Source organism: Leopardus geoffroyi, chromosome A2 (genome assembly GCF_018350155.1).
Source record: "Leopardus geoffroyi isolate Oge1 chromosome A2, O.geoffroyi_Oge1_pat1.0, whole genome shotgun sequence".
NCBI classification, from domain to species: Eukaryota; Metazoa; Chordata; class Mammalia; order Carnivora; family Felidae; genus Leopardus; species Leopardus geoffroyi.
In genome coordinates this window covers 24655583-24683445 of record NC_059331.1, presented here as the reverse complement: position 1 = coordinate 24683445, position 27863 = coordinate 24655583, and the positions used below count along the sequence as shown (strand labels likewise).

Below are 27863 nucleotides of genomic sequence, written 5' to 3'. Positions count from 1 at the left end.
TGAAAGTGGTATGAGAAAGTTCACGAATGGAAATGGTGTACTCCCTGAAATGTACAGAACTGGGAGTTATGTGCTGGAACCACATTCAATGCCCTATGCATGTCAGTTGCCTATGACTTTACTTTTGTATGACTTACACCACTTTGTACTTTAGATGGTAACATTGCTAAAGTCCCTTTCATACATTAATCTTGACTTCTGTGCTTCAACTTATGAACCAATGTTTTGAGCTATTATAATCATGATCTTAACTCTCAAGAAGTAGTTTTATTTCAGCAGCACTTACCATATTTGTATAGCAGAGTTTGTGTGATTATTTGAATATTTCTGGAATCTTGTCATTATTTTATAAAAAGTAAGTGGAAATGGAAAAATATAGGCAGTAATGTAGGGAGAAGTATGAGCCTCATAAACTTAATGTAACTGAGGCAAAGATGGAAACCATTAGACATGCCCAGTATGGATGATGTTTACCTTTAGTCAGATGCTTTGTACTTAGGTTAGCCACCTGTATATAATTGTGAGAGAGAAGAACAAAATTGAAGGCTATGGACATATGAGGTGTTAGAAAAAAGCTTTGGGGGATTATGATAAAGGACAAGATATAATTTGGGATTTTATTATTTATTTGTTTTGGTAACAGAGCTTCCCTTTTTAACATGTAAGTGTAGTCAACTTTTGTTCAGCTTTAAAAAAAACACATATTCAGAAAGCCATTTTCTACAAAAGTAGGGTATAGAAATTGAATTTCTCATCAGTCTTTTTTTTTTTTTAACATTTATTTATTTATTTATTTATTTATTTGAGAGAGAGAGAGAGAGAGAGCAGGGAAGGGGCAGAGGGAGAAGGAGAGAGAGAATCTTAAGCAGGCTTCATGCCCAGTGTGGAGCCCAACGACATGGGGCTTGATTTCACGACCCTGAGATCATGACCTGAGCTGAAATCAAGAGTCAGATGTTTAACCGACTGAGCCACCCAGGTGCCTTGAATTTCTCATCAGTTTTATTTATGAGAGTCCACCAGAGTCAGTAACCTATTCCTCTGGTTTGCTAATTGGCACAGTTGATCACTGTGCTAACAAAATTCTCTGTGTATTTTGGCAAGCAAGTAAAGAGAAACCAAAGCAAATAAAATGGTACTTAGCAAAGGATACACTTAAATGGATTTTCTTGATGCTATGGTTTCATTTGGTGCACTAGAGAGCAGAAAAGACTCAATGCATCTTAGTCTTCATCATAAGCCTTAATGATGCTAAGATGGTACATTTGGAGGCAAAGAGAAAGGGTAGAGTTAAGGTTTGTGTATTGTTATCCTGACCTAATTCTCCAGGTCAGGAGGGTATGGTGGTGATCTGTCTGTCTTGGAAAATCTGTTATATCTGGGAGTTTATCTAACTTCCTTTGTGGGCTTACCCCACTTCTAAGCAAAGGCTTGAATTGGATGCAAAATTCTAGTTCCTTTTCATGCCTCTTGTGGTTAAATGGCGAATGATAAATCATGGGAGGTGTTAATTGGGTGGAAGATGGAAGACGATAGCTCTTTGATTTTTAATCTCTTCCTGAAACTGAGAGACTTGTTTAAAAGGCAGGTGACTATTGGGCTAGAAGTTCACGAAGCTAATAAGTAACTACTATGTGGCAGGCATTTTGCTAAGCATGTTTAAGAATAATCTCATTTAATTTTTACAGTAAGTCCATGATCCAAGTATTATTTCTCATGATGAGGAAGTAAGTGTTTAGAGAAGTTAAGACACTTGCCTTCAGTGGCAAACCCTGAGACAAGTATTCTTGTGAAGGTAATTATTTGCTATCACCAGTAGGTGAACCAGGGTATGAGGTAGGAAAGAGAAGGCAGACAACAGATGGGACATTATTCAGGAAGCTACTCCAGTGGTGACTGGAGTGTAATCTCACAAGGAGGCTCTGAAAATGGGGTAAAACCCCTCCCTTAGGATGATCTCACCCTAAGGTGAGGGTTAAGCGAGCAGGGATGTGTAACCAACCACCAGCTTCTGTCAGTTTTTTTTTTCTTTTCTTTTTTAAGATATATTTTTATTATTCTTATTTTTTTATTGTGGTAAAACATATGTAGCACACATTTACCATTTCAACCATTTTTAAATGTACAACTTTGTGGTTTTAAGTACATGCACGATGTTGTGAAACCATTACCACCATCCATCTTCGGAATTTTTGCATCAACCCAAAAGGAAACTCTATACCCATTAAACATTGACTTCCCATTCCCTCCTGCCCCCAGTCTCTTGGCAATCATTATTCTACTTTCTGTCTCTTTGAATTTGACTATCCTAGGTACCTCATGTGAGTGGAATCATATAATATTTGTCCCTTGGTATCTGGCTTAATTCATTTAGTGTAATATTTTCAAGGCTTATCCTTGATGTAGCATGAATGAGAATTTCATTCCTTTTTAAGGATGAATAATATTCCATTGTATTTACATACCACATTTTGTTTATCCATTCATTTGTCAATGGACATTTGGTTTGTTTCTACCTTTTGGATATTGTGAATAATGCTTTGGTGAGCACAGACATATAAACATCTCAACCAGTTGTTTTTGAAGGTGGTTACTTTCCTCGAACTTGTATCTTGCACCCTACAAGAGCAGAGTAGTTTTCCAGGGTTCAAAAGAAGTCTTCAGCAGGGATGCTGATATTGGTGGTGTAAAGTCCTTTGCTCTAAAATGTTCAAGTCAGAGGGCGCTTGGGTGGCTCAGTCAGTTGAGCGCCTGACTTCGGCTCAGGTCATGATCTCACGGTTTGTAAGTTCGGGCCCCATCTCGGGCTCTGTGCTGACAGCTCAGAGCCTGGAGCCTGCTTCGGATTCTGTGTCTCCCTCTCTCTCTCTCTCTCTCTGCCCCTCCCCCACTCGTGCTCTCTCTCTCTCTCTCTCTCTCTCTCTCAAAAATAAATGTTAAAAAAGTTTAAAATGTTCAAGTCAGAGGGACAGTAGAAGGGTACTTAACAGCATCTATTCATAAGGTTGTTAACACAACTAAGTGGAGAAGCTGGTATTTGAATCTTGAACTCTTGACTCAAAGCCCATGCTTTTAACTGCTCTGCACTAAGCAGCCTTTAATTACAAGTGTAATAGAACTGGGATACAAAGATGAATGAGACGTGGCTATTGCCTTTAAGGATCTATCAGGGTTGAATCATCTGTCTTGCACAAGGCTCATGGAAAGACAGTGGCATCACTTGGTGCAATCTGGAATGCACAGAGCCATTCATTGTAAGATGGAATCACAGATAGCAGGTGCATCGGGCCCCTTTCTTTGACATCCTGTGGTGAGGCATGCTTCGGCCAGACATGACTGGACTCTTCATGGGATTGTGCTCCAGGGCAGGCACTCACACACGTGATAACCATTGATGTGGTGAGTTCTAGCCTACACCCATTGATGTTTCCTGCCCTTCACTTGAGCTGTTTGCATAACTATATTATCTCAGTAGGGTTTATCCCCCTTTAGGCCTCTCCAATGATTGCCTTCCTCTTGATGTCCAAGCATTTGGAGCAGCTATTTGTTAGGAAAGAAATCAGTGCCCAGGAATGATAAAGAGAATACATTTGGACGCAGTTAAAATGGTTAGTTATGTGTATCTGTGCCTCAAAAGACATCACTTACAAGTGATTTGCATTTAGAGACCTAAGATGAGACATTTTATCACTGAAAGAATAACATTACCAGACTGGTATTATGGCAAAGGGAGGAAAGAAGTGAGGGAGATGAATCAGTGAGGGAGGAAATGCTCCTCTATATTTTAACCTAAATGTTAAAATTTTGTTTTAGTCCTCCATTTGTGGGATCTGCATGTATTTGTCAGATATTGCTAGGTTATGTTGAGGTAACAACCTCCAAATCTCAGTGGTTTATTTCTCTCCCAGGGGTTGTCTGTAATGCGGCCCTACCTTGTCTTTATTCTGGTTGTCAGGCTGAAGGGAATGGTCCTTTCCTTGGATGAGCCGGTCTCACTGTAAAGAAGAAAAAACGAATGGATTACTCATAACATGGCTCCTACACCTTTTGTTTGGATATGGCATGTGTTACTTCAACTTGCATTGCATTCGTCAAAACAAATCACATGGCCAAACCTGATGTCAGAGAGGCAGAAAGGATTTTTTTTTTTTATGGGAAGGAGAATATAGGAATGAGCTAACTAGAGAGGGACAGTGAATATTTTGAACAAATGATGCAATTTGCTGCACTAGTGAAAATTTTACCCTCATGTGTAAATTGCTTAGCAACTTTTTTAATCAGCCAATCTTTGTAGAGCCATTGCAAATGTTTAATATTGTTATTCCTCTTTTATACATAAGAAAGAAACATATTGTGCTTAAGGGTCTAGTTCTCTTCCTGGGATACATGTAAAACCACCTACATAGGTAGTATTATTATTTCTAATAATTCAATCAATTTACTTTCTTTCAAGAACTGATCATAGAGATTGAAGGGAATATAAGGCTCAGAATTTGAATGCTTTTCCTAGTCATATGTGAAATTAATAGGGGGCAAAAACTAATTATTAACAACAAGATGATCATCCTTTAAGAAAACAATACAATGTGTTTGTAGTTAATATTGATGATGGTGAGTGTTGTTGTACTGGGTATTTACTAAGCCCCAGGCACTGTACTGAGTACTTGCATGTTCTCTGATTTCATTAGGACTGACCTTAGTTTTGTGAAGTAGCCATCGTTACTTCTGAGGCCATTGTTATTTACTGAGGCTCAGAAAGTTTTGTGAACTTGCTTAATAATAAATGTGGGATTCAGGATTTAACCAGAGTTTCTCAAAGTTGGATGAGATACCTTTTAAAATAAATAATTTGGGGCTCCTGGGTGGCTCAGTGAGTTAAACGTCTGACTCTTAGTTTCGGCTCAGGTCATGATCTCACTGTTTTGTGAGTTCAAGCCCCATGTTGGGCTCTGCACTAACAGTACAGAGTGCCTGGGACTCTCTCTCTCTCTCCCTCTCTTTCTACTCCTCTCCTGTTCACACTGTCTCTGTCTCTCTCAAAATAAATAAACATAAAAAAATTTAAAGTAAATAATTTGTAGAACCCCAGAGTTGACTTAAATCATTACTGTAATGATACTTTTAATTGTAGGGGAGTTTTTGTGTATTTTTTGTTTGTTTTGGGTTTTGTTTTTTTTTTTTTTGGTTTTGTTTTGTTTTTAGCCCTTGCACCTTTATAAAACTAAATCAATTTAGAAATTAAGTACACTTCAGGGTGCCTGGCTGTGCTCAGTTGGAGGAACATGCAACTCTCCATCTTGGGTTGTGGGTTTGAGCCCCACGCTGGGTGTAGAAATTAGTAAAAATAAACTTAAAAAAAAGAAATTAAGTACACTTCCTTATTACTAATTCAATTGAACTATATTTATTTAAGCACATTAGCTAAATTGCTACTTGTAACAAATATGATACTGACTATTCTGGGTGGGTTCTTTGGGAGTCTACTGGTCTAACCTGCTGTATGGTGGATGGTGACTCAATTCTCCCACCGTATTTATAATATTCAACTTCTGTGAAACTTTGATTCATGCTGAGGAACTTGACCTCCCTTACCTTTCACTGAGTGAGAACACATCATTTAGATTCCCAAGTCCATCTTTTTTCCTTTTTCATTGACCTAAGGTGATTCCTGAAGGCAGGACATATTGCTCAGACACAATGGTCATGGCTGCTGTGATCATCAAGGATATCCTTACATTATTTGTTTTCAGAGTATTGAAATAAAAACAACCCTAAGTTCTCACAAGATTTGTAAATTCCCTAGACACAGCTATGGATCTGCCCCCTCCTTGGTTCTTGCTCAGGTTACAAAACTGGATTTTCTCTCTCTAGTACTACTCTGCCTTTCTTTCATAGGACTCTCTCCATCTGAGACCACACCCTATACTCCTAGAAAGGTTCTCATCTATTTGCAATATTCATAACAGCTGGCAGCCTTGCACAATAATTAGAGATATTGCTCATGTAAACTCGAATAAAGGGGCTGTGGCTCCCTTTTGATATGGAGGGCTTTGGGTTTCTGGAAGGCCAGAAACCATATTACAGATTTGTTTTCTAGAAATATTGTTGAAATGCTGTAATTTTCCTTTTAATATATCTATATTTTGGGTAAGCTTACCCTTATCCATGCACTAAGAGATTTAACTAAGTTTCTTGATGACTTAGTATAGTTATTAACTTTCATTAACTATAATTTCAGTTTTTAGAGGGGTTTCTTTTTTTCTTTTTCTTTTTTAAAAAATTTTCTTTTTAATCTCTATACCTAAGGTGGAACTTGAACTCAAAACCCCAAGATTAAGAGTCACGTGCTCCACCTGCTGAGCCAGCCAGGCACCCTTAGAGGGGTTTCTGAGTACCATTCAGCACCTTAAACTTGGCTCTTGCTAAAGGCTCATGTGACTCCTCCATGGTCATCAGTCATATTTTTGAGAGACCCTGGAGTTAAGATGTAGCATTTATTCTTTCTTTTCTTTGCAGAATACATAGATAAATGCTTATCTCTCAAATGTGCATATTTAAGCCGTTTCCCATCTCTTGCTATTGATGGTGGTCCTTTTTTCCCCTTCTTTTTTGGAATAGCTTGAAAATTTGCTAAAATTTTTCCTTGTGTACATGATTATGTGTATATTCTTTTCTAGCAAAAGCCTATTAGACATAATCCTTCATGTTGATTTTAAATGTAGAAAAATTTTGTGTGATTGAATTTTTAAGGGCATAAGGGTAGAGTTCTTATTCTTTTACCTTTTTACCACTTTCTCTGAAACATGTTAGTTGACAGACTGAGGAATTTTTAGTGTAAGACCCAATAATTCCCAAATATTCTTTTTTGTAAGTACACTATACCCAAAGCTTTGGCAATTGACATTTTACATTTGAAGATTAAAGAAAATGCACAGATGTTTTAAAAATGAATCTAAAAACCTTTTATCTCTTCAGTGCAACCAGCTTAATTTGTTACATTTATGAAACTTTCTGAGGCAGTGAATAATGTTATAGTCAGTTTATTCTATTAATCATAATTATCTTTTTATTTTTGACTTAGCATCTCAGATTTCTGTATTTACTGTTTATTGTTTGAGATTTTGCTATATTTTTAATTTGTGTGTCTAACTTGTGTACTAGTTAGTGGTCTATTCCTTTTTTTTTTTTTAATTAAAAAAATAATTAAAAAAAATTTTTTTAATTTATTTTTGAAGAAGAGAGAGAGAGCATGAGCGGGGAGGAGCAGAGAGAGAGAGAGGCAGACACAGAATTCAAAGCAGGTTCCAGGCTCTAAGCTGTCAGCACAGAGCCCAGTGCGGGGCTCGAACTCACAAACTGTGAGATCATGACCTGAGCCAAAGTCAGACGCTTAACCGACTGAGCCACCCAGGCGCCCCAGTGGTCTCTTCCTTTAACAAAAGTTTTTGGGTGTTTCAGGTTTTAAACTTAATCTTTAGAATAAATTGATAAGAGTTTGACATTAAAACTGCGGAAATGGTTACTGGAGAGTGCAGTTAGCTAATACGTGGATATACAGAGTCCTTACCTTGTTGTATGGAATATAGTCAGCCTCTTCACTTAAGCACCTTACCATAAAATAGAGCCAAGGCAGCTGAACATGTAATCATGCTAAATCTGTATCATGGAAAACAGTCATTATAAAGCGAGTTTGAGGAAACTAAAAGAGAGAGTAGTGATGTGTGGATGAATGTGTTTGAGTTGCAGAGTGCTTCTTGGAGAATGATGGGAAAGCATCTTTTAAAATCTCGGCTATATCAAGCTCGACTTTTTTTTCCCCAATTCATGTCATTGTGGAATTTAAAAATGAAATGGTTTATTATTGGGACTTTCAATACCTACAGATGTGTAATATTGTAGCCTGAGGAGGATGGGAAAATGGCCATTTTTTCTTTCCAGTTTTAAAAAATGGTTGCTGTCTTGAACAGTTTTCAATAGCAGGCTGAGTTTGACTCAGGAGTGTCTGACAAGGCAAGCTCCATGGACTGGGAGAACTCTAAGACAACTTGAAATTTCTAAACCGGTGTGTCTTGCTCTGGTAGCCTGGAGCTTACCCAGTTAGCTTTCTTTGACCATTAGCCGTGTGCTGGGTGTTGTGCTAATTACTTTTCTTTTCTTATCTTATTTAAGCTTTCCCAAAACACTATGAAAAGTCTTTTACAGCTGAGAAGAGTGAGGATCGGAGAAGTCAAGTAATTTGCTTCAGGCTCCACACTGAGAAAGTAAAGATGTGTCTCCAGCCAGATCCTTTCTTTCCTTTGTAAAAAACATTGTCTCACCTTCCTGGTTACAATTACAAAATTGTTGCATTAACTGTCATGGAAGTGATTTCAATGATATGATGAAAATATCATAATCTTAAATATATTCTTTCAAATGTTCAAAACTGTTTTGCGTATCTTCTGTGTGCCCTTGGGTCTGATCAGGAAGAGCCCCTGCACCTCAGGTGCTAGAAGGCAGGCTCTGACCCTCGTCTGACGGCATCTTCCCCGTGGGGGAGGAGTCTGCAGGGCCGAGTGGAGGTGCCCAACTGGAGCCTGTGCTGGCATTCCAGGGTCCACTCTGGGTAGCCACGGGCCTGGGACCTCCCTTCCTAAATGATCCTGAGTGGACTTTCAGGGTCTGTTTGGGCTTTTTTTTTTTGCCAGGTCTGCCTTTCTAAGGAAAAATCATGCTCCTAGTGTGTATACCCTTAGGTCTGAAGTTGCTGAGGGGCACTTATTTGTAAAAGTATAGACCAGGTGTCAGCAGACCATTGCATCCGGCTAATGTGGGCTGCATCCAGCTGATGCTTGTTTCTATAAATAAAGTTTTATTGGAACACAGCCATGCTCATCTGGTTACAGAGTGTCTACGGCTGCTTTGTGCTGAAATGCAGAGTTGAGTAGTTGTGACAAAGACCGAATGGCCCACAAAATCTAAAATATTTACTGTCTGTTTTTTTATAGAAAACGTTTGCCAGCCCCTGATCTAGACAGAGCTAGCCTAGTGTTCAGGCTGCAGAGTTCAAGTGTGTGAGACCCCCTGGGCTGTGACTGAGCTAGGGATGGGGAGAGAGGGATGTTGACTGGGGCCAGGACTGCCTCTTGGTACTATGTTTTGGCCAGAACTTTGAAGAATCCAAGAATTCTTAGTTTAACATTCAAACTTTACTTTCTAAATTTTTTTTTTTTATGTTTATTTTTGAGAGAGAGAGAGAGAGAATGAGAGAAAGTGCATGCATACGTGCAGGGAAGGGGCAGAGAGGGAGAGGGAGACAGCAGGGAATCTGAAGCAGGCTTGGAGCTGTCAGTGCAGAGCGCAATGCAGGGCTCAAACTCACCAACAGTGAGATCATGACCTGAGTCGAAGTTGGACGCTTAACCGACTGAGCCATCCAGGCTGCCTACCTTTCATATTTTTATATTTGTCAAGATAGGAAGATAGAATACATTTTATTTACCAGTTTGTTAGCTTGATTTATAACTGTAAAATGTATGGATATATGGTGTTTGGCCTCTATTTGTAGTCCTGCTCTGGGCCCCAGATAGGACAAATGTTAAACCTTGGGGTACAGTATAAGGGTTTAAAGTAGGAGACAAGAGATGATCCAATAAGTAATCACACAAATTAATATGGATTATTATTTCTTAATAAAGTTTTTTTTAATGTTTATTTTTGAGAGAGAAAGAGAGACAGAGTGTGAGCAGGGGAGGGGTAGAGAGAGAGGGAGACACAGAATCTGAATCAGGCTCCAGGCTCTGAGCTGTCAGCACAGAGCCCTATGCAGGTCTCGAACTCATGAAATGCAAGATCATGACCTGACCTAAGTCAGATGCTTAACCAACGGAGCCACCCAGGTGCCCCTAATATGGAATTACAAAGTGAGGAAGGCTTTTGGGTCATATGTGGATTGTTCAAAAACCTTGCTCCAAGTTTCATTTGTCCAAATTAAACCAAAAATGCTGGAACCCACCTGCCAGCTTAGCTGGAAGTTCCAGGTCTTTTCTCCAGGGCTCCCCCACCTCTCTCCACTCTCCCTGTCTCCTTCCCTGACCCCTGACCCCAGAATTACACTGCCCCAAAATAAGGGGGTTATGGATATAAATCCCACCCCCAAGCCCAGAGATGGCTTCTATCCAACTACTCTGCCATATGATTGCATCTTTGTGCCACAAGGTGTTGCTATTGAGACCGGTCTTCCTCAGAAAGATGCTATGGTCCCCACTATATGGTCCTGTAAGGGAAGGCCAACCCAGTTTCCCAGTGGCCAGCTCAGCCACTGGTGTGTCATGCATGGTGCAGCATATGCCACTGGTGTTTCAGCCACATCTCAGCACTCATGGCCTATATTTGGAACATGAGGGTTTTCTCGTGGCCTCCATGTAGTGCAGGCTGGATGTACCAGGGGAGCAAATGTCTGCAAATCATGAATGGGTACCTTACCCTTATGGAGGTATAATTCTGAGGCAGGTTCTTCACTGTGTTTCAGAGCTCCTTCAGCAGGACTGAACCCAGTTTCCTAGCAGAACTCTCCTTGAAAATGTACTCTATATTGACTTCCTTCACTTCCATGTCTTTGCGCTAAATTCCCTCCTGAGTGCTTCCCGGGATTGCCTTCTAAATGAACCACCTGTACCCAAACCCTTGTCTCAGTGTCTGATTGTGTGTAACCCTTCCTGGAACCCATGGGCTTCCTTATGAGTCATATCCTTGTGCATAGCATTTGTGCCCCACTGCACAGGCTCCAAACAGCATGGAATGGTCTCCCACCTCACTCACATGCTTTGTCCATACAGGTTTCTCCATGGCTTTTGGGTACTTGTTTTGAGTCCCAATCACTAGCCTGGATACCCTCTTATCTTGAAGTAATTATTTTGTTTTTGGCAGCTGTAGTATTGTTTGTAACCATGTTTGTCTCCTCCCACAGAGCTCACTTACTCTGAATCCTGGGCTTTGTGACTGGAGTGCCCATGACTTTCTGCCCTGAAGGCTCCAGAATCCTTTGTGCATAGTGATTACTCTCCTTTATGCTTTTCTATTTTGCAAACCAAGGGTCTGAGGAGGTGCAGTCTTGATTTGGGTGTTTCATACCAAGAGAAAAGAACATTATGTTTTAAGAGAACACAGCCAAGAGATCTGACTTGTATGGGATGGACCATGTAGAGGGTATGCTATTAGATGTTGTGATCTAAGTAATGACTGGGAATGAGCCCTGCAGATAGAATAGCACAGTTGAAGCTCTGAGTCAGGAAGGGACTTGATACTACTGAGCATCAGAAAGGAAGACTCAGGCAGGGTCAGTGAAGAGAATGGCAAGAGAGGAGGCTGGAACTGTTGGCAGCAGCCAAATTGTATAGGGCCTCAGGCCACGGAAAGGATTTCGGTCTTTGTGCAAAGAGCACTGGGATGCTTTGAAAGGTTTTAAGTGGGTCGGGGAAGATCTTTTGTGATCAGAAGTATACTTTGGAGTACAATTTGTAAGGCAGAAGGGGGAGGATTTGAAAAGGAGAGATGCTTTGGGATGGTATGGGAGAGCTGAAGCAAGTCATGTCAGTGCAATAGGGTGGTGATGGTAGAAGTGGAAATAAAGGAGCAGATCGTGATTGATTTTGGAGGCAGAATTGGTAGGATTTGATAATGGACTTTAACTGGATGGTGAAGGAGAATGAATTCTTTTTAAAGATATATGAGTAAGAGTGGTAAAATTTAAATGCCTGTAGGGACAAGCGTGAAAAGAGGGAATCAGACCGAATGTAAAGTAATAGGGAATGGAGGGGACTGTGGCATACTAAAGGGGGCATGCTCTCTCTTGAAGGGGTGGCTGCTGGTTGGCTCTAGCCAGTTGTTGTCACATAGGGAAATGATTTTGACATTGTCAGATTTTCAGAGTTTTAGGAGAAGCTGAAATCTGTATTTTAATGTGAAATGTCTATATCTCTATGTTTGTAACTAGACCACAATTCTAAAGAACACTGTGCTAGCCATATATAACACACTTGCGGGCAGCATCTGGCTCCTGGGCAGCTGCTTCTTGCTTGAGATTTGTTCTACATTCTGTCTTCTTCTAGAAGGATTTCAGAATTAACTGTAGTCCTGTGACACAAAATTTTTTAAAAGTTTGGGATGCTGAGAAGAAAAAAAAAAGGATATTTTAATTTGGGCTAAATCTTGGGAGATACTGATGATCTCAGCTCACACGGTCTGTCAGCAGGGCTCAGGTGATGGGCTGAGGCTGAGATTTGTGGAAATAAACTTAACCTAATTTAGAGCAGATAGCAGGAAGTGCTTTCGTCTTAAAATAGACCATTCCAGTCTGAGACACTTGAGGTAGACAGAAATCAAGACTCTCTACCTTTCCCTGCCCTGAGCTTACAGTTCAAGAGTCCATAAACCTTTTAAAGAATGAGTGGATGAGTGTATACTTTATTTATGAATCCATATGCAATTAGAGAAAGTATTCTTATAGGTTTGTAACAGCATCTTTGATTTGATTTTGTGTGTGAACCTTAAATGGAGCTTACCCTTGACCTTGGAATTTTATTCATGAAGTGCTTTTGAAGTGAAAAGTGTCATGCAATTAATTTCTTTGGTGTTATAGTCAGCAACATTTGTCTGTTTCTATGCTCAGTTTAATCTAATTAATAATTTATCCTTCTTAGGATGGTATATCACAACTATATAAGAAAGCAGGTGTTTTTAGGAGTTTTGCAAGAAAGCTCAATGATTTAGCCTATCTTGGCTTCATAATAGTATTTAAAACAGTAAGAGCTTAACTTTGGCCTTATTTCTTATAATGCGTTTATAGGTGGGTGGAAAAGCTTAGAGATGGTTTTCGTGCAGTCAGTCATGGAAAATAGAGCATTATTGATTGCTGAATAAAGTTGATCTCTTTGCTCTTTCTCAGGGATTCATTTTAAACCCCCCCCCCAAAAAAAATTAGGATAGACGTAATTAGGAAAATACAACCCAAAAAAGCCCAAGTGTCAAAACAAGTACCTAAACATATTTCAGGTGATTTAAACACAGCTGGGGGTGGGGGAGGGGGTTGTGAGTGACTCAGTAGAATAAGTAGGAATCACGAGGCTTAGGAGGACATGACAGCCATGAGACTTGCCTTGGCTTACCTTGTCAATTGGGCCTACCTCATCTGTGATATGAACATCATGCTATGTGCTAGCTAGCTATAAGGGTAAAATTGTTCCAGGAAACCATCCTGCTCTTTGTAAATCTGGGGAAAGAGACTAATTCCCAAATACAGTGTTGGGCCTAGGTGACTAATTATAATTTATTGTTAAGAAGCAGATGTATACTGATGAAGAAATTATTCTGTTACCGTTTTGATGGACTCTGAAGTTCCTATCTGATTTAGTAAGTTCTGTGGAATTGTATATAATGCCTCTTTTCTGGTGTGATCTTGGAGTAGGCAACATCCACCTGTTTCCTCACTTAATAGACACAGACTGATGATGATGGACCTGTATTCCTTTTGACGTTTTGGCTTTTCTATTGAGTGTTTGAAAAATAAATACAGAATTGTATTTATTTCTTGCTCTAGTAGGGTCATAACTCCAACCAGTTATTATTTTGATCTTCTGTATTTCCCTTTGAGAGGTCAGTTCTAATTCTTTTGGGTCACTTTCATGTCCTTGCCCTTAAAGCAGTGCCTACTGCCTATAGCTGTCTGCTCCTCAAACCAGGTTAGATCTGAGATGAAGAGAATTCTAAGAAAGTCTATTCTAGAGGATAAAATTTCCATAGACAGAAGCTGTGTCTCAGTATTAAACACTGGGAATTAAGCTGATGCTTAAAATTTATTTGTTATAGGAATAAATCAAAATGTTCAGTGAAACATTTCCAGGACTTCTGAAGGGAAAAGAGGTTTTCTTGTCAAATAAACTTGGGAAAAGCTACATTATAGACTTACTATTGGAAGAGTCACAATAAACATTAGTGTTCTAAAGTCTCTGAGACATCTTGGTATAAAATCAAAACCCCCATTAGCCTTGTTTACCTGAACATTTGCCAAACTGTCAAGAAAACAGTGGCATAAAGCAGGACTGGTGTAGCACACTATTGGTACTTAAATACTTCTTAACATGTATTTACTGAATATGTAGAACTATGATCCTGAGTTGGATAATTCAAGGATTTTTGGTAGCCTTGAGAGAAGATGGTGGCTTCCAGGATATATTGAGAGTAAAGAGTAGAGGCTGTGGAGGTGAAGTAGCCAAAGGTAAGGGTGGGAGTGTAAATTACTTCAACATTTCTGGGGGGAATTTTGATACTGGGTATCAAATCTTATAATTCTACTTCCAGAACTTTATCCTAGGGAAATGGTAAGAGATGTATACAATGTTTTATCAATCATAATGTTAATTATGATATTTCCAGTTTTAATTTTTTTGGTTTTTGTTTTTTGAGAGAGAAAGTGAGAGCATGAGTTGCAGAGGGGCAGAGGGAAAGAGAGAGGGAGAGAGAGAATCTTAAGTAGGCTCCATGACCAGTATGGCTTACCTCACAACCATGAGATCATGACCTGAGCCAAAATCAAGAGTTGGATGCTTAACCAACTGAGCCACCCAGGTGCCCCTATGGTATTTCCATTTTAAAAAGAAATGACCTAAGTGCCCCATATAGGTGATTGGTTGAATAGTTGATTAGATAACCATTCAATGAACATTAAGTCACTGTTTCAGTTCTTTTGCTGCATAACAACCACCCCCCTGCCCCAAGCTTTGGAGGCTTTAAACAATAATTCATTATTTCCTATCACTCTTTGGGTTGATTGAGTGGTCCTTCTGTTACACATAGTGTTAGTTGTCACTCATGTACTTAATTTCTGATGGCAGCTGGGCTGGAAGGTCTAAGATGCCTTGTCTCTAAGGTGTCTTAATGCTGGCTGTTATCAGGGATACTTTGGTTCTCCTTCTTGTAGCTTCTCTTCACATGGTGTCTAATCTTCTGGGTCTTTCTGTGTTATTTCTCCTTCCAGTAAGGTAGCTCAGACCTTAGATCTCTGTTTTTTTAAGGGAGCAAAAGCAGAGGCTAGTAGGCCTCTTTAGAGCTAGGCTCAGAGCTGGAATAGTGTCACTTCTGAAGCATCTACTAGCCAAGCAGTCACAAGGTCACAAGGCCAGCCTAGATCAAGATAGAAGGAAAATAGAATCCACTTCTTTGTGGAAGGTGAGACAAAGGTATATAGGAAGCGGTGGAATTGGTGGCCCTCTTGGAGACATATGGTGCACATTAAAAATCATGTTTTATTAAGATATTTGGGTATTAATGTTAAGTGGAAAGAAGGAGAGGACATTGAGATAAACATTGACAAAAAGGAGAGTACAAGACTTTATACATACTATAATAATTACTTTTGTCTAAAATTACACACACACACACACACACACACACACACACACACACACATACTGAAAAGAATTGGAACCAACAACATCAACAGATAGGGCCTATCAGTGCCAGGATTGGGAGTGTTTTCATTTTCTTCTGTATGCATATCTTTATTTTAAAGTTTTTCTACAATCATCTATTAGTTGCTTTATTTCAATTAAGAAAACTGATCATTTATTGGCCAGTTAGAAAGTCTTTGACAAATTTCAAATAATAGAAACATATATGTTCTATTCTATGATCCCAATGCCAAAAATTAGAATGACTAACCAAAATTAGAACCAATTAGCCAAGAACTTCTAACCACTTTGACATTTAAGTATATCTTTCTGAATAATCCCTGGGATAGAAAAAAATAAAAATAAAAATAACAAGCTATTTACAAATGGCAAGGGTTCTATACATAAAATCCTGGAATATGCAGCCAATGCGTAATCTTACATGCATTCATCAGAAAGTATTATTGAAGATAAATGAACATTTGATGCAAAAAGGCAAAGTAAACACAAAGAAAGTAGAAATTATTATCAAGGATAAAGAGATACTGATAAAATGGAAGAGAGTATGTAGTAGAATGTATCGACAAAACAAAACTGTATCTTTAAAACACTAAAAAAGTAGACCTACATTTGTCATATGGTCATCAAGAGAAACAGAAAAAAATAAACGACATTAGGAATGAGATGAGGACATAACTGGTGGAGATTTAAAAATATTTAAGGAAAAGTTACACAAAGCAATATCACTAAGGCTGAAAAATCTGTATGGAATGGACTGTTTCTTAAGAAACATTTTAATCATCATTGGTACAAAATAGGTAACATACCTGAATAGATCACTAAACCTAGTAAACAATAAAAAGGTAATCAACAACCAAGCCAATTCAGTTTTATGGGTGTGTTCTGCCAAACATTTCAGGGATAGAGCAGTCTGTTATGCTAACTGTTCCAGAAAATGTGAAAAATGGAAAGCTTCTCAACCCATACCATGACACTACATAAACCTGATACTAAGCCAAAAAAAAAAAAAGAGAGAGAACCCAAGGAAACTTGGAGCCATTGTCAACATGTATTGCTCTTTAAATAAAGAAACATTGTTTCAAACAAGTTACTATATCTCTGTATATCATATGTTATATGTGTGTTATGTGTATGTACGTTTCTAAATGATCAGATCTACTTTTTGTTCTTTACTCAGTTCTCCAAAGCCTGGGCCAGCTGGGCTGATAAAATCACCACAGATGAAATCTGTGTGGGTATAAATTTTATTGAATTTGGATTGGGACCTCCACCCTAGCTAGAGACCTCAGAAATGTCTGCCTCTGGATACAAGAGGAGAAGACAGGGAAAGAGCAAGTTAGATTTTATCACTTCTAGGAAGACAACTCTGTAAGTGGTGGCTCAGCTAGGACCTAGATTCCTAGATTCTAAGCATAGCAAAAATAACACGTTCATTTAACTGTTGGAATTTTTAGAAGGAAAAAAAATATTTTCTTAAGTTCACAGTGATGAACACCTACATTAAGAAAAAAAGGAAGATCTCACATAAACAACCTAACTTTATACCTTAAGGAACTAGAGAAAGAATAAACTAAGCCCTAAGTTAGTAGAAGGAAGAAAATAACAAAGATCAGAGCAGAAATAAATGAAATAGAGACTAAAAAGACAGTAGAAAAGATGTTTATTATAGAAAATTTAACACATGCAAATAAAAGGAAGAAAATGAAAACCACTTAGAATTCTACCACTGTTAACATTTTTTTAAATGCTTATTTATTTTGAGAGGGGGTGGGCAGAGGGGGAGGGAGAGAGAGAATCCCATGCATGCTCTGTGCTGACAGCACTTGAGGCTTGATCTCACAAACTGTAAGATTAAGACCTAAGCTGAAATCAAGAGTCAGACGCTTAACCAATTGAGCCATCCAGACACCCCTGTTAACATTTTGATGTGTGTTGTTCCAGTCTTCTCTGTAGGTTAGCGTGTATGTATGTGTGTTTTACCATGTGATTAAACCATAAACATGTTTTGTAGTCTGCTCCAACACCCTTGCCCTGACTAGTATGTCATGAACATCTTTCCATCTCATTAACTATTCATATTACGGTCACATTATTCTACTGTCTGTCTCATCATATATGTAACTACTATTGTTGGAACTGTTGATTTACCTTTCCTACAGAACACAAAAAATTTTAGATAAAAAATGATTTTTTTTAATGTTTATTTATTTTTGAGAGAGAGAGAGAGAGAGCACAAGTGAGGGGAGAGGCAGACAGAGAGAGAGACACACACACACACACAGAAGCTGAAGCAGGATCCAGGCTTTGAGCTGTCAGCATGGAGACAGCTGGGTGCAGGCCTTGAACCCGTGAACCGTGAGATCATGACCTGAGTGGAAGTCAACCACTTAACTGACTGAGCCACCCAGGCACCCCCAAAATGATTTGTGTATTTTTTCAAGTAAAACGAAATAAAGTCCTGAGCAACATAAACATATTTATTTTTAATTCTTTTTAAACAGGAGTTTAATTATTTTTAGGGACTTTTTAGGAAAGGAGGTACTTTTATGGAAAATATTTTTCATACTATATATGAGGACTCTTTAGGGTATAAGATACCCCAACTAGAATGGAATGAAAAAAGAAACATATGAGTGAATGTATCCATTGTCTGTTGCTCCAGAAGTCCTGCAGAACATCCAACTGCGAAACATCATGACATACTAAGAAGTATTTTTCTAGTCCATGAGTGTATGGAGCTCATTGGACTTGCTCATGCATCTGTGGTCAGCTGGTGGTTGGCTAGGCAGCTCTGCTGATCTTGGCTGGGCTTGCTCAAATGTCTTGGGGTTGGTTGGCTATTGGCTAGGACACTGTGGCTCTATTTTATATTTCTCATCTTCCAGCAGGCTACACTGGGCATATTCTTTTTTTTTTTTTTCTTAAATGTTTATTTATTTTTGAGAGGGAGAGAGAGAGAGACACAGAGTTCAAGCAGGAGAGGGGCAGAGAGAGGGAGACAGAATCTGAAGCAGGCCCCAGGCTCTGAGCTGTCAGCACAGGGCATGGGGCTTGAACTCACAAACCCGTGACATAATGACCTGAGCCAAAGTCAAACACCGACTGAGCCACCCAGGTGCCCCTACACTGGGCATATTCTAATTAGTACTACAGAGGAAAATGAGCAAAAGAGTAAATACACAAGTGCTACTTCAGGCCTCTGCTTCCTTTGCGTTTGCTATCACATTATTGGCCAAAGCAAATCATATGAATGAACTCAGAGTCAGATGGGAGGGCATGCCAAGGACATAGATTCAGGAAGGGGTAAAGAATTGGGGCCTTTAATGCAGTCACTCTACCTGGCATGTGTAACTAAACTGGCCTGGGGCAGATGTACCTTCAGTGACTACTGGATCCAGGGTATCAAGTGATGTCACTTGATTTGATTTCAAACTATCTAAAGTTTGGTTTGCTTTCCTTTGCATTAGTTTCTCTCCCGGGGAAGCCATTTCCACATGGTAGTACTAAGAAGCGCCACATCAAAGCAAGAAAATTCTAGCTGAAAAAGAGCTTATCTTTTCCAATTGTTCCAGCTAAAGTATGGCATAAATCTTTTTGGACCAATGTGGGTCACATGCCCATCCCTAACCTAAGGTCATTCAGCTAGCCAGTGTTAGAGTGGAGATCTGAACCTTGGTTTGCCCCTTTCCAAAATCTGTGGTCTTAGTGTCTAAAAAGCTGAAGAAAAATAAAGTACTTTACACATATCCTAAGAAGAAGAGCAGGAAGCCATGATACACCCCATTAAGGCCATTTGGGTCCTAACACTGAGGGAATAATCACAACCCTGTAGCCCAGTTACGTAAAATTGTGTACCAAAGTGCTTGAGTAACCATGACAGGGAACTTCTACTATTTTTCTCTAGGGGGTATGGGACCAGGAAATCTAACACGGTGTACTGTTCTTGTACCATTTCTGTACAGGTGTGGGGTAGTGTGGAGTGAATATTTAGGTCAACCAAAATGGAAAAGCAGTCCCAAAACACCAGCCTGAAAGATGTATGTGAAAGGAGAAAAAGCCAGGATTGCCATTTTCTCTGGTAATAGCATTTAGGATCTGGCTAGATATATATGAGTCTTGATGGTTGAGCCACCTCTTTTAAAAAAAATTTTTTTTAATTTTAATTTTTTTTAATTTTATTTTTTATTTTTAAAAATTTACATCCAAATTTGTCAGCATATAGTGAAACAATGATTTCAGGAGTAGATTCCTTAATGCCCCTTACCCATTTAGCCCATCCCTGCTCCCACAACCCCTCCAGCAACCCTCAATTTGTTCTCCATATTTATGAGTCTCTTCTGTTTTGTCCTCCTCCCTGTTTTTATATCATTTTTGTTTCCCTTCCCTTGTGTTCATCTGTTTTGTCTCTTCAAGTCCTCATATGAGTGAAGTCATATGATTTTTTGTCTTTGACTAATTTCACTTAGCATAATACCATCCAGTTCCATCCACATAGTTGCAAATGGCAAGATTTCATTCTTTTTGATTGCCAAGCAATACTCCATTGTGTGTATGTGTGTATATATATATATATATATATATATATATATGTATATTCCATTGTGTGTGTGTGTATATATATATATGTGTATATATATATACGTATATATATATATATACATATATATATATATATACGTATATATATATACATATATACACCACATCTTCTTTATCCATTCATCCATAGATGGACATTTGGGCTCTTTCCATACTTTGGCTGTTGTTGATAGTGCTGCTATAAACATGGGGGTGCATGTGTCCCTTTGAAACAGCACACCTGTATCCCGTGGATAAATGCCTAGTAGTGCAATTGCTGGGTCGTAGGGTAGTTCTATTTTTAGTTTTTTGAGGAACCTCCATACTGTTTTCCAGAGTGGCTGCACCAGCTTGCATTCCCACCAACAATGCAAAAGAGATCCTCTTTCTCCGCATCCTCGCCAACATCTGTTGTTGCCTGAGTTGTTAATGTTAGCCATTCTGACAGGTGTGAGGTGGTATCTCATTGTGGTTTTGGTTTGTATTTCCCTGATGATGAGTGACGTTGAGCATGTTTTCATGTGTCGGTTGGCCATCTGGATGTCTTCCTTGGAGAAGTGTGTATTCATGTCTTTTGCCCATTTCTTCACTGGATTATTTGTTTTTTTCAGCCACCTCTTTTTCTTCTAGCTTCAAAATGGTCAATAGGTTCAAACTCCTGAGTCGATGCTAGTTGATTGGTGGTAAACCATCTAGAATATTATGTTGAGAAGAATTCCAATCTTAGTGGAAATGAGGACAGTGATGGATTAGTGATGTCTGGAATGGGTACAGAATGGGGAGGTAACAACCTGCTTGACTGTTATTTGATATCTTAGGAAGCAAAAGCTTCTCAGAGTTACTGTCAAGCCACTTGTGTATGGGGGGGTCACGCCCCTAGGATGGAGTATTTTATAGCCAAGTTCTCTATGAGGAGGAATTCTATGGTGAATTTTCTGGACGTTCCAACTGTCACTTAGCACAAACCAAAATGCAAAGCTTCATTTTCCTAAGGAAAAACAAGTTTCCTTTTTGCTGTGAGGACTTTTGACCTTGCTTGGGGGCAGGGTGGGGGAAATATACAAAATGTTTGCATGTTGTAAGTAAAGTTTGGGGTCATTCAAAAAATGAATATGGGTGTGACTCTCTGATGTTCATGTATCTATCATTATCACCATTGATCTATCAATGTATTTTTAAAAATATAATACAGTTTGTTTTTGATTATCTTTTTTCTCATTTTTTAGGTCTCTATTTGGAGTCATTTTCTGGTACAGACGGTGAAAAATATGCAGTGAAAATTCAGGCCAATAGTGGAAATACTGGCTTACCTCCCAACTTAGTATAGCATTCCTTCTCTTCAGTAGCACCTCATAATAGAAGAAAAATGTATGGAAGTGCAAGAACAATCACCAATCTGGAAGGTAGCCCTTCCAGATCTCCTCGTTTGCCAAGGTCTCCTCGTTTGGGCCATAGAAGAACAAGCAGTGGGGGAGGTGGAGGAACAGGCAAGACACTGTCCATGGAGAATATCCAGTCCCTTAATGCAGCTTATGCTACGTCTGGACCCATGTATCTGAGTGATCATGAGGGGGTGGCTTCGACAACTTACCCAAAGGGCACCATGACTCTGGGAAGGGCCACAAATAGAGCTGTATATGGAGGCCGAGTCACAGCCATGGGGAGTAGTCCCAATATTGCTTCTGCTGGACTTTCCCACACAGATGTTCTTTCATACACGGATCAACATGGTGGTCTGACTAGCTCGTCTCATCATCACCACCACCAGGTCCCCTCCATGTTGAGGCAGGTAAGGGATAGCACAATGTTAGACCTTCAAGCCCAGCTCAAGGAACTTCAGAGAGAGAATGACCTCCTCCGGAAAGAGCTAGACATCAAGGACAGCAAGTTGGGATCTTCCATGAACAGTATCAAGACCTTCTGGAGCCCTGAGCTCAAGAAGGAGAGAGTCTTGAGGAAAGAAGAGGCAGCCCGAATGTCTGTCCTCAAGGAGCAGATGAGGGTTTCCCATGAAGAAAATCAGGTAGGTTATGACTCATCTCAGGGTTTTTCAGCCTTGGCTTCTCACTGAGTAATTGATGCTTTGCAGATGGTACCATGACCTGTGCAGAAGGAAGTTTGGCATCATCAGGAAAGCTATGGCTTAGTACGTGTTTGACTTGGAGACCACAAAAGGGCATAAGAAATATGAAATTATGGCTTATTATCTTATTTTTCACCCTGTTGCTGAAGGGGAGGAACCATTCTTCATTGCCTAACTTTTGTACTTGGTTAATTTTTTTTTTCTTTTTCAGCAGTAACAGCAGCAGCTCAGATGTACTTCCCTCTGCATAGAAGAAGAAAATGTTAATTTTTGCCAGAGTAGACACTGTAACGGCAACATTTAGAGAGCCACACTTGACTGATCAATTGACTTATTTTTGAAGCCACAGCAGCTTTATTTCTTTCTAGAATGAGGGGAATTTATTCTCTAAATAGCAAACCAAACATTAAATAGCACTGGGTAGAATGGGTTTGGTATCATGTTGGAGAAACACAATAAGTTTTAACCTGGTCTTTCCTTTATCCATTCATATTAAATGCACATGTATTATGTGCAAGGCACCTTCTTATTCTTCTTTAATCTATCTTCCATGTCATAGCAAGATTAGTTTTCCCAGGGCCTACTTGCATTATATGCCATTTCTCTGCTTTAAAGCTCTCAATTATTGCTTACTGCCTTCAGAGTGAAGTCTGCCTCTTTGGCTGAGCCGACAGCATCATCAGCTGAAAGGCCAGAGCCAGCCTTCCCAGCCTTATCTCATACCTCCTCCCTGCACATTTCCTATGCTACCTGCACTATACTTGGTAATCCCTGCACACACTCAGGGTTTTCCACCTCTATTCTTTAGCTTTTTCTGTTCCCTTTCACTAATGGCCTTCTTAGGGCCTCCTCTCCCTGCCTCTCCCCTTTCAGTGCCAGCCAGTCTCCATTTCCAAATCCTACCTATTCTGTGAGGCTCATTTATCTGCTGCCGTTTTCATAAGGGTTTTGGAGTCTGATATGCCTGGGTTTAAATCCCAGGTTCACCTCTTACTGATAGTGAGGTAAGTGCTATGAGGTGGGGAATAGAGAGCTCTGTGCCATTTGGCTGAAAAATTCCCAGATATCATTTAACTTTCTGTAGAAATTTGAGATAATTCTAACTTGGCTGAACTAGTGATTCTTCAATAATTGGTTTGGATGTTGGCCTAACAAAGCTCTCTGCCTTTCTTGGGGTTATCTGCTGGCCCTCCTGTTTCCCTGGATACCACACTTTGGAGTCCAAGTATCTTTAGAAGCATTTCTGATCTGTATGAGAATCTGCTCTTCATCCTGCTTCTATGTGTAGAAAGCAATCACCTTATCCTTTTAACTATCTGACAGAGCCTTTGCTGGTTTTCAGATATGGAAACGTGATTTTTAGTTGGAACAGAAAGTTTTGTTCTTCAACCCTAAATCAAATCTATGCTCCTCACTATCATTTCTGCTTTTATTTATTTTTTTTCTTCTGACTTTGCTGGTTCATGATGTCCTTATGAACCTGTTACTGCTATGTGAATTTCCCTAGTTCTGTATTGGTTTTCTTCTTTTTTAGTTGCTTTGGAAAATGGTTACAGCAGTTTAGGAATGATGCAAATAGCGACAAAAAGTGTGAAGGCCATTCTTTAAACTGTCAGTTTCAAAGTTACTTTTATCCTATGCTCCTATCATTAAATTTTTTTGAGCAGAGACCCCAACTTATACATGTATATTTATGATGTGCTATTATGCCAATATATTATGTGTCTATTCTGACATTCATACAGATGTAAATATGGAAGTGACAACATAAAATAAATAATATATTGAGGTACATTTTAATGATGCACAAAACCTTTTTGGTTTGTAAAAACATTTTAAACCCCTTTTCTATTTCATAAGGGTTAGTTTTAGTTTAAAGTAGAAAATATCCATCGTTCTACTTAACTGTCCCATGTTGCCTTAAGCCAGAAACAATTGAACACTTGAGGGTGCTCCCAGTACCCCTTCCTAGTTCTGGAAACTACTATGATCACAGGCTATGTTTGGTACTATGGGTGCCATATGACCATGTGACATATGATCCAGTAAGAGCCCCAGTATTAACCTGTGTATTAAATAGAAGTAAAATGTAATTATTTTCTTTTTTAGGTTAAAAATATAAAAGGAGGAAGAAGCATGGAGAGTTTGAAAAGTCAATTTGCTTGCAATATGAGGTAGTATTACAAAGTAAAGAATCTAAATATTGACAAAAAGCAAGTTATTTTTTAACAATTGAAGCACCTCTCTTTCTCCTCTGGGAATTATGTCAGGATCCCTTTTAGAGGTATTGGAGTACCTATTGGTCAGGATAGGGTGGTAATCAACAAACCTCAAATCTGAGTGGCTTAACACATCAAGATTCCTTCCTTATTCACCTGAAGTGTGAAGTAGGTCAAGTGAGTCTCCAGGGCAGCCCTCCTCCAGGCAGTGACTCAGGATCCCTGCTTTCTGCACCTTGGCACATGGCTTCAAGAGTTACTACACCAGAGGAAGGGAGTGCCTGGAGATGGCACATTGGCTTCACAATTCCTTGGACTGGAAGTGACATGATTGCAAGGGGTCAGGAGGTATAGTCCTCTCCTCTTTCCAGGAAGGAGAGTCAGATATGAAGGAACACTAGAAACTTCTACCAGTGGGGTTTTTATGTTTGTCAAAAAGTGGAGTTAGATGAAATAAAGTTAGGGGAACAATCCAGATTCCTGCTGTTGCTGCTGTTTCTATTATTACTGCTACTGCTACCGATAGACATCTGTTGGGGTTTACTATGTGCCAGGCATTGTTCTTAGAACTTTGTGTACATTATCTTATTTAGTGTTTGTGTCAGTCACCTGAGGTAGGTGCTAGACTTTTTCTCATTTTACAGATGAAAAATAAATGTAAGAATAAGCAGCTTGCCCAAGTGCACACAGCTAGTAAATGAGAGAGCTGGGCTTTAAGGCTTTGGTATAGTTTATGCCAACGGCTAAGACTTTATGTTCACTAACTCCTTAGAGGATCACTGAGCTGTGAGTATAATCTTATCATCATATGTGTTAGATGAAAAAAAAAAAGACTAACTCTGATAAAATGATTAAGAATGTGATTTAGTTTAATTGGGATTTTTATTCTTAATTAGGAATTTATTTCTTTTTCCCAGAAGTGTTTTTTTGTGCTGTTTAGAGTTTCTGCCATTTACCATAACTGACTATAATTTCCCTTTAGAGGAAAAAATCATGGAAACTTTTTCTGTATGGAAGAAAAGAATGTAAAGGAGATACGGAACATTTGATTGTGGTTTCTTATGTACAACAACCACGGACTACATCTACAAATGTGGTTCTACCAGAGGGTATCTGGATAATTAGAATTTCACTAACCTAAATTTGGGTGATCTAAAACCATTTGAACTATACTATGTAAATACAAATGGGAAGCAGATCCATCATAGGGTGGAGGTCAGGAAGCTCAAAGTGCTCTTGTATATGAAATTCATGGTTCTGTGAATTTAATGCTCACTAATGCAAACCTTTCACCCTTATGTGCATTGTTGAAGAGGGCTCCCACTCATGAATTCTTTTGCAGTATATTTGGAAGTTCTAGTGGTTCTGTCCAAGGGAGCTGAACCCAACTGCAGATCAAAGGGAGGATGTTGAGCATTCTCCCTGTGTTATAGGAAGCACACGACTGTTGGAAACTTGGAGACAATGGGCAGGTGGCTGTGACCAAATCTCTTATGTGCAAAGAGTAGCTACTCAGGTTCCTGGATGGATATTTCATCTCAGACTCCCTCCCCACTCCTATCCCCCAGGTTCTCTCCCCGGCCCTGCTTCTCAGCCAAACAGAGCTGCATGAATAGAAATATATTTGGGACCATGAAGAGTTACAGTATTGGCAGTTGGCATCATTGGCATGTTTGTATTAACTGGAGTGCATGGATGCACAGTTACTCTTACGTTATCACTTGTACTTTTTACTTCATGATGTGCTGTCTTGAATGGAAGAAGAGGGTGGTAGAGTATTACAGACAGCTAATCTTTGGAATGGTGTGAACTCAATGTCAAACCTGTAGAATGATTTGGGGGAGAGGTGAGAAGAAAAGATTTGGAGTGGATGTTTGGCTGCCACTTGAGGCAGCCCCCTTGTTATTTGTAATTCCTATGGGGTTTGGTGTGGATGTTGGGGCAGGAGAATGCAACTATTAGAAAGTAAAGTAGCCTAATTTTCTCTAAAAGGTTATATGATTGTCTTTACAGCTCCTTTCTATTTACCTGTGTGATAGAGATCACAGAGGGAACACATGGTAGAGGAGAAATTTTCAGAAATTTCATAAGGACTTATGTTTTGCAGTTTGATGCATATTACATTATTGGCTTTTCATATTCCTGGATTTTTTTGCAATAATTAACTTTATATTTTTAATAGATTACTTTTTCCAAATTAGATGTATATTAAGCAATTTTGAGACATTTTCCTAACTTGCACATGGCTGGCCAAGGATCTGCATGAATATAAATAGCATCACACGCTGGGAGATTGTACTAGATCTAATATTTACCCATCTTGTGAATGCAGAAGTGGGACAAGGTCATTGGGAAATGTAACCTAAGAAGTGTAAGTAAACCTGCCTGGGGAGTTTTACGGCTTTTAAGCAATGGTTATGTGATGATTTCTATTTCTAGCTTAACACAATAGGAAATAATCTTCTCTAAATCAATATTAATATGGGTTTTTGATGAGTTTTTGAGCTAGTTTCAGCATATGATTTATTGGTTCTCATTTTGAGCCTGTAACTTGAAAAGGTCGAGATGGATCACATTTCCGGGTTTCTTTTATCATTTTGTTTTGTTTGTATAACTGTAGGGCCATTTCAACAGGGTCATTAAACTCTGTTCTAAAATGCTCATTTCATTGGGAATGTCCAGATATGAAGGGTTGTACCACTAGGAAGTGGGTGATAGAATTAATTCTATCTGCTATTGGGAAGGTGGCGAGGCAGCTGCATTGTGAGGGGGTATCCACTAACAGTTAAATGCAGCTGCAGTCACCTTGAGTACTGGGTGTTTGTGGGATTAAGGGCTCAGCCTTGGAGTGTCCAGAACTGTCCAATTTGTGGATGGGACTTAAATATATTCACTATTCAGACCTGTCTTTTCCCTGTGCCTTCTTTCAGGCTCCATTCCTTCTGCTACTCTAAGTCTGAGATCCATCAATCCCTCAAAGCCAGTTTTCCAAAGTGTATCCAGGGAAATGACACTTGGCAGATGGGATTTTCTGGTCAAATAAACTTGATACATGATATACTAGATACTTCTATCCTGGAAATTAATAATACTTACATTATGGATTGAATTATGTTCTCCTCAAAGAGATACATTGGAATCTTAATCCCCTGTAACTCATAATGTGTTTTTATTTGGGGATAGGGTCTTTACAGAGGTAATCAAGTTAAAATGAGGTCATTTGAGGGGGCCCTAACCGAATTTGTCTAATGTCCTTACCAAAAGGGGAAATATGTGCGGCACCTGGGTGGCTCAGTTGGTTAAGCATCTGACTCTTGATTTCAGCTCAGGTCATGATCCCACAATTCGTGAGATCAAGCCCTATGTTGGGCTCTGCACTGACAGTAGATTCTCTCTCTCCCTCTCTCTCTGTCCCTCCTCCACTCATGCTCTCTCCCACCCCCTCTGTCTCAAAATAAAGAAACATTAAAAAAAACTGGGGGGGAAATTTGGACACAGACATAAACACGCACCAAGGGAAGATCATATGAAGAGACA

At 39.2% G+C, this 27863-nt stretch overlaps 1 protein-coding gene across 16 annotated transcripts in view; it reads left to right on the top strand.

Moving 5' to 3' along the window:
- The window catches only part of ERC2 (ELKS/RAB6-interacting/CAST family member 2), a 937892-nt gene that overhangs the window by 11548 nt on the left and 898481 nt on the right, over positions 1-27863 (top strand). For all 16 annotated transcript variants that reach the window (XR_006715875.1, XR_006715877.1, XR_006715878.1 and 13 more), the window contains exon 2: positions 21251-22047. Coding sequence is in view for 12 of the 16 variants with exons in the window: in XM_045493241.1 (XP_045349197.1) it covers positions 21391-22047 (657 nt within the window). In the remaining 4 variants the exon portion in view is untranslated. The remainder of the gene's footprint in view (positions 1-21250; positions 22048-27863) is intronic.